The sequence below is a fragment of the Perca fluviatilis genome, chromosome 8 (genome assembly GCF_010015445.1).
Source record: "Perca fluviatilis chromosome 8, GENO_Pfluv_1.0, whole genome shotgun sequence".
Taxonomy (NCBI): Eukaryota; Metazoa; Chordata; class Actinopteri; order Perciformes; family Percidae; genus Perca; species Perca fluviatilis.
Window position 1 is genome coordinate 26,791,883 of NC_053119.1, and position 15,189 is coordinate 26,807,071.

General features: G+C 43.6%; 1 protein-coding gene across 1 annotated transcript in view; it reads left to right on the plus strand.

The window, feature by feature from the left end:
* Positions 1 to 3,202: 3,202 nt before the first annotated feature.
* The window catches only part of mob2a (MOB kinase activator 2a), a 68,983-nt gene continuing 56,996 nt past the window's right edge, over positions 3,203 to 15,189 (plus strand). Inside the window, exon 1 of the mRNA XM_039809136.1 lies at positions 3,203 to 3,775. Coding sequence (XP_039665070.1) covers positions 3,759 to 3,775 — 17 coding nt within the window. The 5' untranslated portion in view covers positions 3,203 to 3,758. The remainder of the gene's footprint in view (positions 3,776 to 15,189) is intronic.

Sequence of the window (15,189 nt, forward strand, 5' to 3'; positions counted from 1 at the left end):
GATGCTTCGAGCACTGCAAATTAAATTGCCTTGACCGCCACTGTACTATAACGGGGACAGGCATTTCTGAAACACGTATCTCTGCATGGCTAGATTTTACTTGAGCTAAAAAAGAAATATGATCCTGTCAAAAGCAGTCTATTTATGACCAAACGTAGATGTTTTGAAGCTATAAACATACAGATGAGTGCAAATATATTTTAATAAATTGTTTGATCATTTTAAGCCTCTCTTTAAACTTTTGAGGGCCTGTACTGTAGCAAACAAAAATATTTTGTGTATAATTTGGATGAACCAACCCCTCAATTACTGTGTCTTAGAGACTGCCATTAGTCTGTTACAAGAGCTGATGTGAAGTTAGGTCTCATGTTATATCTTGCATTTCAAGGGACTCTCTCCATTTTGTCCCTAAGTGGAAGACAACTTCTACCACAGATCCTGGACCAGCTGAACCCTTCAGTATTTACAATTCACAAAATAACTGGATTAGAACTAAAACTGATACTAAGTAAATGCAGTGGAATGTCTGCACAGGCCATGCTGTCAACAAACATCCCACACCGCCCCCGTGTGGCTGTTAACAACATTACACCAGGTTTGAACGTTCCACGGGCGTCCTGTCAATCATCGCTGTAACTCCGCCTCTCAGCGAACTGATTGGAAGGCAGAAGGGCGCTGGAGTGTCAACGAGCCAATCATGTGGCTCTGCCTCCTGTTAACAGGGCTCCTGTTCTGAATGCCCTCTCTGTCACCTGTAGGCTACTGTTATTTATAGAAGCCGGAGGATGCTGCGTAGAGGAATGGAAGAGGAAGGGAAGGAGGAGTAACTAGGGAGGAGAGGGTGAGACAGAAAATGACGTCCACGTCTCGCTCTAATGGTCTTTTAGAGAGAGAGAGAGAGAGACAGACAGGAAGAGAGGAGACCAGTCATTTTTGCAGGGCTAAGTACATATTGATTACATCTTTGTAAACTGCATCCGTCTGACTGATGGGCGAAATGGGGGAAAGAGAAGATGGAATTGAAGAAGGGAAAGATCTATTAAAAGCTAGAATAATGGTCAGTTAAGGTTAAGGCATGGGTACATGATGAAATATGTGACTAGTACCAAAATAGAACACCCGAGAAAGAAAGAAATGACATATAGGCTACCACTGTGTGGTCACGAAATCACTTTATATACATATATATATATATATATATATACATATACATATACATATATATATATATATATATATATATATATATATATATATATAGGCTATGTCATGATTCTCTGTAACTAACAATTACTTTCATTATCGATCCATCCGTCAATTATGTTTCCATATGATCGCTCAGTAAATAATAATAAATTATGAGGAAATTGTGAAATTTCATTCAACCGTCAGTCCAATACTTCAACATTTTCAAATAGCAATGATACAAAACAGAGCCCCAAATCCTCAATCTCAGCAATTGGCAATTTTTCTTGATAAATGACTTTAAGCAGGGGTGTCAAACTCATTTTCACTAAGGGCCACACTGGAAAAAGAGAATCACACCAAGGGCCAGACATGTATAGAGTTTATTGACGTGCTTTTGTTACTGCATGTCCCCTTTTTTTTCTTTTTTTTTTACATTTTGGTAGTTTTTTTCCTCATTTTTGTTCTGACTTCTTTGTTGCTTTTTCCGACAGTCCTACAAAAGTCAGCAAAAGAGTTCCTCAGCCATCACAGAATTAAGCAAATCAAGCAAAACAACCTGTTTCACAGCCTGAAAATGAAAACTCTCTGCCTCTGGGGGAATTTCTGATTCTCACAGTTGGCAAATCTTAGCCATATTCTGCTTTGAATGACAGGTAATTGCAGTTTAAAAAACATTTTCCTGTATTTTTGGTTTGGCGCACAACTAGGCGGGCCAAAATCTATTGTGATCCCAAATTGATATACGGGCCGGATGTAAATCTGCAACGGGCTGGATTTGGCCCACGGGCCTTGAGTTTGACACATGTGACTTAAAGGATTAATCAATCATCAAATTATTGAAAATCAAATTTCTCTTGATCAATGAATTACCTGTTTTATAACAATTTCGAGTGGCTGATAATTTGTGGCATAAAAACAGCGGGACCAGTGACCCAGGACAAGTGTCAGCTCTTTGGATTACTGAAATCTAGCTGATCAAATGTCTTCTCGCCCAACCTAACAGAGTGGTGAATGGCAAGGCAGTCAGTTAACTAAAAACTGGGTGAGGACATAAAACAGTTTCTTCTGCCTCTGGACAGTCGGTGTCTAAGAACAAGCAGAGCAGTGTAGCTGATAGTATATCATAATTTAGTTGGTGATACATCGGCCATTACTGTAACTGCCCTGCCTGCACAGGTTTGAGGGGTCAGTGCACATGAAGGCCTTCTTAGTGAAATGTATGGCCTCCAATGACATTTCTCTGGGTTTTATTCCATATGTTACAATGATGAAAACCACAGGAGGCTCACTAAAGGCAAAGACATGAACAGATTAACTGGTGGGACCTGGTGCAAAAAATTGCTGCCTCCCAACCTACTAAACTTTGTGCATTGTATTGTGTTGTCTCAGATTCTCATTAAGAACAGTGGCACATAGCAGACTGTAACTGACATCTTCATTATATTGCCCACAGATATTTAGACCTCAATCTGACCCCATGCTTTCGGTATGTCGTATAGTTTGTGGTAATGAGTGGGCTGATTACTTTATTTAGGGATGTGCATAAATGCATAACGTGAGCACAATACAAATAAAAATATTTTAGCTCATTATTGTAGTTAATACTGCAGGACCTGCCTTTGTCGATATTGCACTTTTGTGGTACAAATTCGCGAACACATTTGCAGTTGATCAAATTACCAAAACCCATTGACATTGTCTGCAAGTTCTGTCGGCTGACAGACGTCTTTCTTTAGCCCTGCAATCGTCTTGTGACACCTAATTTGGGTCCCTTGGGGGGTTCCGACCCAGAGGTGGGGCGAACCACTGCCCTAGAATAAGGCGGCATGTATTATAAGAATTAAACAGCAGATGTGACCATCTTCCCATTAAAGTGTTAGACTCTTAAGTAGTCGATGTCTGCAATTGCGTGGACAGTCAAAACAAACGGACGTTACCTTGTTCTAACTTGCTCACATTGCATCCATCAAACAGCCCTGCGTGACACGCATTTTACGCACAGGAGAGACAGAGTGGGTCGGGTCTGTGTTTACTTCCGGACTCCGATTTTAGACTTCGCTCAGAAAGCAGCAGCTCCAGTGGAGGTTCAGGCTGTCAGCTAGCACGGTAGCCATACAAGGCTTCATGACAGAGGTTACCGAGTTGACCAGCGGCATCCCAACAGACGAGCCTCACTCGGCGCCACCGCACACTGGACACCGCGACTCCGGGCGGACCACACCGCTGCCCGCTCTCCTCCGCTCGCCTTCGTGCTCAAAGTCACTCAATGCTGCACTCCCGCTGCCAGCTAACATACTGATCTGACTGTGTTACTGCCACTTCATGATCCGAGCCAGCTGAGGATCAAAACAAGGACGATCGCTCAAAGTTGAAGCGGCGTTTGTATTTGACCGGCCAGGGATCCAGCAGCTGGGAGAGACGCGGGCCCCGGGGGGAGAGCGACGGGACTCGGGGACCAGGCAGCCAGGGCAGCGAGGGTGGTGGCTGGATAAACTAGGGGGTCGCCTCCAGCTCCTGGTGGATTCATCCCCTGCCGGCTAACGTTAGCTAAGCTAGCTACAAACAGCACCATGGACTGGTTAATGGGGTGAGTAACTTACAGACAGCTAACGTGCCTAGCCAGCTTTACTCTCCTCTGTCAGGTCAACTGCGCAGTCTTTGTGATGCTGGCTGCAAATTCACCTCACAGCAGCCGACACCAGCATAGTCAGCAGTAGACAGGTGCACTGTCGTGCTGAATACTGATACGTTTCCACTTTACCACATTACTACAGCCACAAGCGGGTAGCCTTTTTGCCTAGCTTAGCTTAGCTCTGCGATGCTAGCTTGATAGCAAAGCTGGCAGCGGTCTCATCATGCAACGGTGAACCAGCATACTGTGACCCAGGGCCAGGCGGTATTTTTGGGCATCTCTATGGCCTGCAGCTATCTTGCCAAAGGTGGCAGCGCCCAGATTAGGTTGTGAGAATATCTCTGTAGACGCCAGTTTGCTGTACAGGGAGCCTATTTATAGGAATGATTAACGCAGCAAATGAGCTAACGTTAGCAGTCTGTCAGTCTTGCTAACGCGGCTATGCCCGGTTTTAATTTATTTCCTGTGCAAGGTGCGCTGGCAGCTTTCACAGGACCTTTTAGCAGTCATGCTAACTTAACGTTACTAACGTTTGTGCAACCTATGGGACACAACAGAGGCTCCAGTCACAACGAGCTCATTGATAGAGGATAGTAGAGCTATAGTTGAGAGATAGGCACCTTGGCGAATGATAAATAAACATTACGCAGACGTTGGTTAATTGCAGTGAATAATTTAACTCAAACACAATGTATGCCAAGGTGAGATGCACAGTACAGGAGCTGTAATACGTTTTGTGTATTTTTTTTGACTTGATGATGCAGGAGACACCTAACAGAAGTCGATGATGCTGATTTGTCACTTTCTTTTTTGGCTTGAGACGGCTGGAGTCATGGGCTTGGGTGAGAGCTGGTGGTCAGTAGTATTACTGGATGAGATGCACCAGTCTCAGTCTGACACGTGCTATACAGCCAAACATCAAGGCCATGATCATCAGGATTAACCTATGACATCAGTGTGACCATCCCAGTTTGCTATCGAAGAACTTAGATGTGTTATCTTGCGTTTGCTCATGTTTTTGCTTTGCAAATGTAAAGGCACTAGATTGTCTGGTCAGAACGTGGGTCATATTTGCCTGTAAGTAAAGCAGGGGACTGTGAAATCACAGTCCAAGATGTGTTTCTTTTCTATCATAAGACATTTTCGTGCACATGGGTAAGACTTAATATGGGGAACATCAGGTTCTTTGGCATAGCAGAAAAGGTTTGGACTTGCACAGTAAGGTGTGTCCCTGTAAGAGGTTTGTTTTTGCTGACTGGTTAATAGGTTGGCTGGCTGGCCGCAGCACTTTGTATGCAGATCAGGGCTGAGGAAGGGTGGAGGCATGTTATCAGGGGTGTTTCTTAACATGGTAACATTTTGGCTAAAAGATAACAATGCAGTCCCTCTATACCCCCAACCAGAGTACCAGTGTTGACTAACTATTACCTCTGGTCCAACTAGTTTCTGTCGGTTGGTTGGATATCTGTGAAGATGCTTTAAAGACTTCAGTGTAATATGAAAGGTAGTTAGGTAATGGGCAACAATGAGTTTTGGGTGCAGAAGACACCGCATTATTGCCCCTTTTTATAAAGCTGTTGACATTCTCAGTCATAACTCCTGAACTGTGAGGCGTATGAGCAAAAAGAACTTTCCTGGCACTGCTTGGTTCACATGTATCTTTCTATCTTGGTCTCACTCATATTTGCCCTACACAAATTTTCCACCATTTCTTTAGCCCACACATTTCTTCCAATCTCGGTAGACGGTACATTTGGATGCCCTTAAAAAAAATGTTATCATGTGTGTTTTGGGTATTTCTCTGCATGGACTATTTCACACAGACTGACATAATTGAACACATAATGCGAACACCATTTAGCAGTTGCAATCAAAGGAATTGTGCCGTTTTGGTAGAGGTGTTGTTCACTCTCTGAAAGCATTCCTTTTTTTCTTTTTTTTTCCCCTCAAGTTTCCTTCTCCTTCTGACACTGATTTTCCTGGTTTTGGTAACTTGGTCTTGCATTGACTTGTCTCAAGTTGCATCAGTTCTCTCAAATGTTGTTTAAAGGTCTTAACCTCCTCTTCCTTTTAGTCACTCGCATGAAATAAGGATAATTCTTCGCCCAACAGTTGGTGCTGTCAGCCCTAAACTAGTTTGCTTAGAGATTTGTCAGCAATTCAAAAGCAACACCCAGTCACGTCTTGGTGTTAGAGGAGGTGAAGAAAGCAAAGAACCACATTGGAGTAAAAGAGGAGGCCACTGCCTACCTGTGCTCACTGGCGTTTCTGCATGCTGAGAATTTGTGTTTACCTCCATGTCAAAGCCGCACATTGTCTACTGTTTATATATATATATATATATATGCAGGTAAGGTGTGTATGCGAGCTGAATGCATCGGAAGCGAGCGGACATGCGTCCAGCGTGCGTCACCGACATGGTGGAGTCTATGAATGAGTTAACCGAGCGTGTAATCACTCTGAATTCAGACCCAGGGTGAAGGACGTCACAGCCAGGGCCAATGGGAGGAGGAGAGGAGAGAGAAAGAGCTCAAGGATGATCGAAGAAAGAGAGATGGGAGTGCTGAAAGCAGCTGATTTGGGGCGAAATTGTATGTGCGGGTGAACCGAGAGAATGAAAGAGGAGAGACTGATGAGGGAAAGGCGGGGCGATCTAAAGGGATGGAGGAAGGGGATATGAATGCTTTTGATGGAATGGTTGATTAGAAAAAACATAGAGGAAATTAGCAGGTGGGGGGGGGGGGAAGGGGTGGAGTAGTTGGTAGGAAGGATGAAGCTCCACAGGGAATCAAATGGAGATCTGTAGCAGATGACGGCCTACTAATGGTGGATAGATTGAGAAAAGGAGATATAAGACAATGATATGAGGGCTTACAGAGGGTGACACATTTTTTTTTTTTTTTTTTCTGCAGGCTACAAATAACACATCCTTAGTATTGGTGTGTATCCCCCATGTAAGCCAAATTGTGTGTACAAACTACATTCAGTGTACTGTATTTGTGTATTTATTTTGGACAGAGAGCATTATTTCAGAGCTGAATGACCTCATCGGTCCAGATTCAGAGTCAGACAGGACGTTAAATCGCTGGAGAGATGCGAGACGCTTAAACGTGTCTTTTCCCGCTGGGTGAAATAGGCAGCCTTTGACAGATGTTTAATCCACTCGCTTTTGAGTGTTGGATTGGTAATGCTGAGCGAAGAGCAAGAGAATGGGGAAATACAGCAGCTAAGTGGAGCGCCACTTTAGGCTGCCAGACCTGAGCAAGAGTCAGATTTTAATGTACACTTAGCTCGCACTGCATCACCTGCGACTTAATGTAATATAGGCAGCGTATCATTACCCTGCATCATCGGAGTAATGCAAGTAATAGTACGCAAGATTCCAGTAGTAAAGGACTTGCTTGGTGTATCCTCTCATTTTGTGGGCAGCAAATTTTTAGACATGTTTATTGTTTTTGTCAGGTTCTGGGATTTCAGAAGACAGTCTTTGTTTTGAGCATGTTGTTTTCTGCAACACAAAAAAAACTAGGTATGACTAGGGCTGGATACTAAATAGGGATTTTATATATATATATATATATATATATATATATATATATATATATATATATATATATATATATATATATATATATATATATATATATATATATCTCTATCTCATCATCGTGATATAAACTGGCGCAATATACGCATCACGAAAGGCTCTCTATCTATCTATCTATCTATATTTAAATCTCTCTCTCTCTCTAGATATATATATATATATATATATCTATCTATATCATCATCATCGTGATATAAACTGGCGCAATATACGCATCACGAAAGGCTGCGACATATTGCAAAAGCGACAGCTTTGTTGTGTCAGTTGAAAGAGAATATCGGTAGAAAACTGCACTCTGAAATGTTAACTTTTTAAATGGAATGTGATTCTTTTTTTAGTGGTGCCTTTTTATGTTCAATTCAGTGTTACGTTTGTTCAATAAAAGAATGTTGTTGTTGAATGTTTTAAATGCAACAAGGAATGTGTTGTATTTTAGCAGAATACTGAAAGCAGTAGAAAAGCAGAAGTGAGTACACTTTATCTGTTTATTCATCGCAAGTAATATCGTTATCGCAATATTATATTATTAACAGCATTATCGCATATCGTGTTTTTTCCTCATTGTGCAGCCCTAATAGTGAGTTCTTGTCAGATTCTTACTTTTGTGTGTTTATTTTTTGATCAGATGTTTCCTGATGTAAATCCCAATTTTTCCAATTTGTATCTAGACTACTTTGGCATTTTTGCAAACGTTCTTGACAGATAACATTTAAACACCGATAGGTTTGAGAAGTTTATGTCGAGAGAAAGTGTTCATTTTTCTTGCAAATTAAGGCATTGGAATAGCATATTTGCCTGTGATGAAATATAGGTTATTGTATTGGCACTAAACAACACCAAATACAAGTTTTGATCAGATGGCATTTTGATTGGAGAACTATGAGGCCTGTTCTGGAAAATGCCTAAATGCCTCTGAACCAGGCACTGCTGCAGTTGACAACGATGGTTAACGGAAGTTAAGACAACGTCAGGCGATTGGTCTGATGGCAGATAGAGAAGGGGAATTCACTCATAGGCTGAACTTCCTCTACAGTGGGTGACGTGTGTCTGTGGCTCACACCCAAAAAAAGAAGCGTGTTGCGATGTCCCACAGTAGCTATTTACTGGTGTGATTGTTCTCTCATTGTTTGTGGTAGTGGTAACTACTTTGTGTCACATCTGGCACCCAGGGTTGCTGCAATAACTAGTTTCATTCGTTTTTTAACATTAATAACACATAACACCCCCACCCTCCACCTTGCCCCCCCCCTCTCTCCTAAACAGCTACAGACACAGAAATGGCACATACTAATGGTGCGTTCTTTTTGTCCACCGAAGTCGATTTACGAGTCGTTTTCCGGAGTTACAAACCGGAAGTTGCAAAAAGAACGCCACCGAGGTCGTATATACGACTCGTCAAGTCGTCTGAACTCAGAGGACCCCGAGTTCACTTTCAAAGATTGTCGTTGTTGTAACCAAATGAAGAAGTCGTACACATAGCGCTGTATACTGCTACCTATAGGTATGTCGCTACAGTCTTATTATGAGTTAAATACCGCCTAATTAGTTATTTTGTAGCTTGTGCAGCTGAGACTGACTGGCTAGAGACGCTCGGTTGCTATATGACAACAATGGCTTTAATAAGCCGCGTCTTGAGCAGAAAGCAGAGCAGTAGCCTAACGGTAATCAAAACGTAATTTTCATGTATCAAACTGTGAAATATATTTGTGTCAATAACTGGGTGAATAGAATCCTAAATGTTACTAAAAATGTTACAAAAATCCATCTTTTCTCCGACTCGTAGTATTGTGTGACAAAAAGAACGCAACAACCCGCGGTTATTCGTTTTCCGACATGGATGTGACGTCACACTGGAGCTACTAGTCGCGATTACAAGACAAAAAGAACGCACCACTAGGAAAGCTCATTGTGGGACTGGCTCTAGTGGCTGTAATTCTGCACCAAGGCTGAATTTTGGGAAAGAGACTTCAGATACAGTATTAGGGGACCCCTAAGGTCTATATAAAAGCATCCAAAGGGCACCATGTCATGGGACCTTTTAAAATATCTGATGGCCATAACATACACCTGTAGTATGATTCAATTATGCAACAGCCTCCTGCGTTTCCATGTTGAAATGCGAATTTGCAGTGGGAAAACACTGATAAAACACCCCATATATGACAGGACGTGCAGTGGCAGATTCATAGCAGTGAAATGGAAATACAGAAAGCAAGTCTTTCACACACATTCTCATAAATTGGATTAAGAAAATGTCAATATGTCGGTCTGAAATCTCTATCTCTATTTGGATATCGACCAATCTCTACAGTACATGCAGTCCTGAACCCAAAGCATTGGGAAATGCTGTGATAGCATTTTGGCCGGTGATCGTTTCATTCTGTATTCTGCGTGCTTGTATGTAGATGTTCCCGGTGAGTACTTTGCACACAGCAACCCTGTCCTTGTGCAACCCTGCCGCCTTATTTCAGTCTCCACCACACACACACACACACACATCTGCACACACCATTGCACACAGTCTCAGCCCAGGTGGTTGTTTCCGCAGATGCGGTGCTGATAGGCTGTATGCATAATAAGCCGTGACGGATGAGCCGACATCCTCTCAAAGCAGTCACCTGCTCGAGAATAGAAACTAACCAACGCTGTCGCTGTGTTGCGTGGGTCCAGACTGGGATGGAGTCTGACTTTCCCGTCTTTAGTTCTAGCTTTACAATCATTGGCAGTGGTTTTCTGGTCCACTGTTCTGTTACTAGGGCTGGCTGACCTGAGGGCAGCGTAGTAGTCCGCTGAGCAGAAAGTCTCGCTGTCTGCCAGGGAAAGGGCTCTTAACTAGCTTGTTACTGTTACGGTAAAGACTGTTGGCTCTCTCTCTCTCTCTCTGTGTGTGTCAGTAAGAATCCCGCTCTATTAAAGATCAATTTATTGTGTCTGGCGCTAAAGTTGCTTTACGACTACACACACAAGGCAGCCCAGGCCAAGACCTTTTTAAGACCTCGTAAGCTAGCCAAACCTTTAGTGACAAATGTAGTTTTACAAATGTGTGTTGTAAGCGGCAGTTAGCCCAGTATCTCGACACGCATCGGCTCTCCAACCCTGAGAAAAATAACACCCACGGTTCAAAGCACCTTTTTTGTTTTGTTTGTTTTGCTTTGACAGGTGCTGTCCGGTGCGTAACTTATTCATAAACCGTTTCAAGTTTCAAGTGTTAATACTGGAGTTGAGCTGTTGATCAAACTGTCCTCAACTTTCTGTGGGGGCTTGAGCTTTCCTGTCTTCTGTTCACTAGAACCAAAGAAAAAAAGTGTTGTATCACTCAATGATCAGAAAAATATGAACCCCTGTTAAATGCAATCCAATTTTATAGTCCTGCAATAACTTAGGCCATGTCCACACGTACCAAAACGGGGGAAATTCTATCGGATTGCAATCAATTGCACAGAGATTAACGTTTCTCTCATCGTTGGTTTATGCGCCTCAGCTTCCAGTTAAAGCTAATATCAACTCTGCCTCGCTTTACTGGAGCTGGGCCCTGGCCTCGGGCTCGGCCGAATGCTTTAGGCTAGCACACCACGCTAGGGGTTGGCTGGATGACGAGAAGGCTAGTTGGTTTGTTTACTTCCCCAGAAAGGGCATCTTAGTCACTATCAACCCTCCAACTCACTCTATTTCACTCCCAGGATCTGTTAGTTTCTCTCTCTCTCTCTCTCTCTCTCTCTCTGTCTCTTTCTCTCCTCTCTCTCTATCTGTCTCTTTCTCGCTATCTGTCTCTTTCTCTCCTCTCTCTCTATCTGTCTCTTTCTCTCCTCTCTCTCTATCTGTCTCTTTCTCTCCTCTCTCTCAGGACGCTGATGTGCAGAGACGGTTGCGTGCTTGACTGCTGCCCGAGCTGGACTGTTTAGCCGCAGTGAGCAGAGCGGTGTTGAACAGGCCCAGGGCAGCCTCAGCCCTCCCTGACAAATGTTTAACAACAAAAGCTAGCACGGTGCTATCCGCATTCGAAGCTGAGCATGTATTAGAATCGTCTATATGCAGTAGTAATATTGTACAAGCTGTATTGTGCTGTTTTATTTATTTATTTATTTATTTTGGAAAGAAGGAAGCCACTGGAAAGCAAAGCAGAGCCGGAGAGGCAGAGTCTAAACAAACTGGTCCTCAGCCCCCTTCTTTGACATTTGGTGGTGTTCGCTGCTCATCACCCCTGCGTCGTCATTTTGGGGCAACGGTGTGGCAGATTCCTCCTCTTCCCCCAGTAGCGCAACGGAGCAAAAAATGTGAGCAGCGGGGTCTTCGCCACACCGTAGAGTCGGTGTCGATGACTTTGGGTTTCACCGAAAGGTGACACCAAGAGCAAGTAGTTGATCTAGCAACATTCCCGACTAGCAGCTCCGGCACACCAGCGACATGTGCAGTCAATACAGAACTAACTACTGTTTGTCTGCCCTTAAGTGATGTACAACCTATTTAATAATAATTTAATAGTGCACCATCATGGTGCAGTGCGGTTTTCAACTAGCTGGTTTCTGCAGAAAAGGTCTGAGTGAATTATAAGTGAGCCCTCCCCAGGCCACACGATGACACAATGCTGTATCATTGAGTGTTTTTAGGACATCAGTGTGCATCATTGAGGGAGATATAAAGACTCTATTGAATGCCTTTTTGAAGAGGCAAATAGCCTGGGTGCAAGAACACACACACTACGGTACATATACACACTCCTGAGTAAATACTGCTGTACTCTCCCAGTTTGTCTCTTGAGACACCTCCCTACTTCCCTGTTCTCCCTTCCCTTTCCTCGGGGCAGGGACACGGCGAGTCCCAGAAATGAACGTGATACCAGAATGACTCAGCAGTTTGCTTTTCACTCAATATGCACAAGTGGATAATTGGGGAATCCGAATGCATGCGAGGCTTTATTGGGCACTCTCGCGAGCACCTGAGATGGAAAGTCTTGCTAGGTGTGGTGCTTTTAACCCCTTTTCGCCACTGTGTTTGAGCGAAGATGAGGTTTTAAAAGCCTGAGGACAGCGCGGGCTGTGTGTGAGCATGGTGCAATTTAATACTGTGAAGGATCAAGAGGCTGCAAATGCAACCCGCACTCAATACCTGAGTTGGCTGTGTTTGTGGAGCTTCTCCGCCCACTCAAATGGGTCTTGACCTGTTCAAAAAGCTTGAACAGGCTGCATTTCGCAGTGTCAACTGCACAGTTTGCTGACGTTTAACCAGCAGCCTCTGATGCAAATAGTGTGGTAACCACACTTAGGTGCACAATAGGCCTCTTTTTTTTTATTTGAAAATGTGGCTGTATATTTAGAGACATTGTGTGTGTCTGTGTGTCTGACGCTCTGGGCAGCCCTGCCCAGCGCACACAACTGGCACTACCATCAGATGGAGAGACTGGGGAAAAGACTGACAGAGGGTGGGAACAGTCATGACTAATCAGGTGCTCCCCTTCTATCTCATGTTATTGGTTCAAACTGGACTTTACTGGTTCCTCCAGTGGCTGCCACAGGCCTGGGAGCACCTACTGTTCTGTCAGAGAGTATCATAGTCATGGAGAGCTGCCAGCTAGAGCTGTCTTAAGTAAGCTGGCTAAAATAAGTTGAATCCCCCCCGCAGCAGGATTTAGGGTTGTTGTTGCCATCCACCCACTAGGGACACTCTGCAGAACAGTTGGCTGCATTTATTTCAGGACTGGTTGCAATCTTTCAGATTTGGTTCTGGCTATAAATTTAATTTAATAATAGCTTTCATCTTTGGATAGATAATCTATTCATTTACGCTTACTTTTTCCAAGCTATCAGACAAGTATGAGATGTCTGTGCCATTATATTTCATCATAAGAGGATAATACCCAAGGAGTAAGTCTCATCAGCGTCAAATCTCATCAGCGTCAGTGAGCCAATAAGCATGCAGCATGCTTCTACCGAAATCTAATGATGCTTGTGATTGGCTGTCTAACGTTACACATCGTAGGAAAAACTCTGTTACGCACAGAGGTTTTTGATGAAGATTTTTAATTTTGTAATGTATTTTTGTTAAAATTGATTTTGTAAAATTTGTATATATAAAAAAAAAAAGTATCATTGGTATCGAACATTTTGAAAGGATATCAAGCCCGAGGTGGTATTGCCAACAAAAAGTGACTCAGTATCAGTAGGCCCATGTATAATCATGTCAGTAAACAAGCCTCATTATCCCACAGAGCCACAATGTGGTGTCTAACCTCTATTGATCGGCCCCACAGTTTGGGGAATTAGCGTCTCTACATGTTTTTCCCCAAAGCTTAATATACCTCATAAAAGCTTAACCATTTCTCCTGAGAGTCTTCAGTCCTCTGAGTGGAGGCACTCTTTATTACATGACGAGGTGAGGCGCATCCATTATAATACTGTAACCTAATTGCATCATGTGTAATTTTCCACCAAAATCCATTCAAATCTGATCAGAAGTGTGAACTAACAATACAATACAAACGGGTCAACAACGTAACCTCCTTGACTTTGGCAATAAGTGGAGAGTTGGGACGTGAAATGTAGAGAGAAAAATGGGAAGATGGGGTACCGAAAACCCCAGAGGAAAAAAGAAAGACGACTGAGGAAGAGAGAGCAGCTGATAAGGAGGAGCGCATCAGGAGAATGTAGAAAATGCGGTTAACGCGCGAGGGGAGGAGGGAAACGATAGTGGCACCGAGGCGATAGGTGAGATATGGAGATATGGAGATAAATGGGAAGAGGCGACGTTGGGTCACAGAGCTAGATTAGAAACAGCAGAGGTCTGCAATAGAGGACACAGAGGGAGATTTAACAGCGGGGGCCCGGGCTGCCGGTGACCGAGAGAGAGAAATGGAGCTGTGTGTGTGCATGCTAGAAAGGGATGGAAAGCCAGCGGAAGGAAAGAGAAATGTAAATGCATTGGAGACAACTCTCTGGATCTTACATTCGTTGGTTTGATTCCCAAAACCCTAAAACCAAGATTGTTTGCCCAGCAGAGCAAGTAGGTCCTTATTCAACCAGTGAGATAAGAGACCTAATTTGTCTTGGAGGAGTAAGCCTTTAATTGTGGGTTTTTATTTATTTTTCCGCTAGGATGTGGTCTGCACCCTCGGGGCGAGGCTTGAGCCGAGCAGTGAGCTGCTAAATCTGTGCAGAGTTGGTGGGCTGCTAGCGTTGGTGTAAGCTAGCTTGGTTTGTCCTTGGTGGCTGAGGCTAGGCCGCTAGGCTGGCCTGAGCTGTAATTGGATTAGAGATCTCTGCGTTGCATCAGGCAAGGCAAGCCGAGTACACACACACACACACACACACACACACACACACACACACACACACACACACACACACACACACACACACACACACACACACACACACACACACACACTATCCATTTAAAAGCACACACGCCTCAGGGAGCCAAGCTCATCCCAGTACTCGAGGCTGTACTCCTCCCGCTTTTTTTTTTCCTCTCAAACTTTCGTCTTTTCTCAGCATCCCGCTATTTTCTTTATCCCCCCTTTTAATCAACAACTCACCCATTCCCCCTGGCTGTATATGTGTAGGTGTGTGCATTCTGGTGTTTGTGTGCATGTGTGCGAATCAGCCCTGTGCCATGGATACCCTCTCTAAATGGGATTACAAAAGTTTCTAGCAGAGCCCAGTCTGCGAAACACCCGGGGAAATAAAGGACAGGAAGAAGAGAGGGAAAACTAGTCAAGTGTAGATAATGATGGGAACCCTCCTACTGAACATGATAGATGGGAATA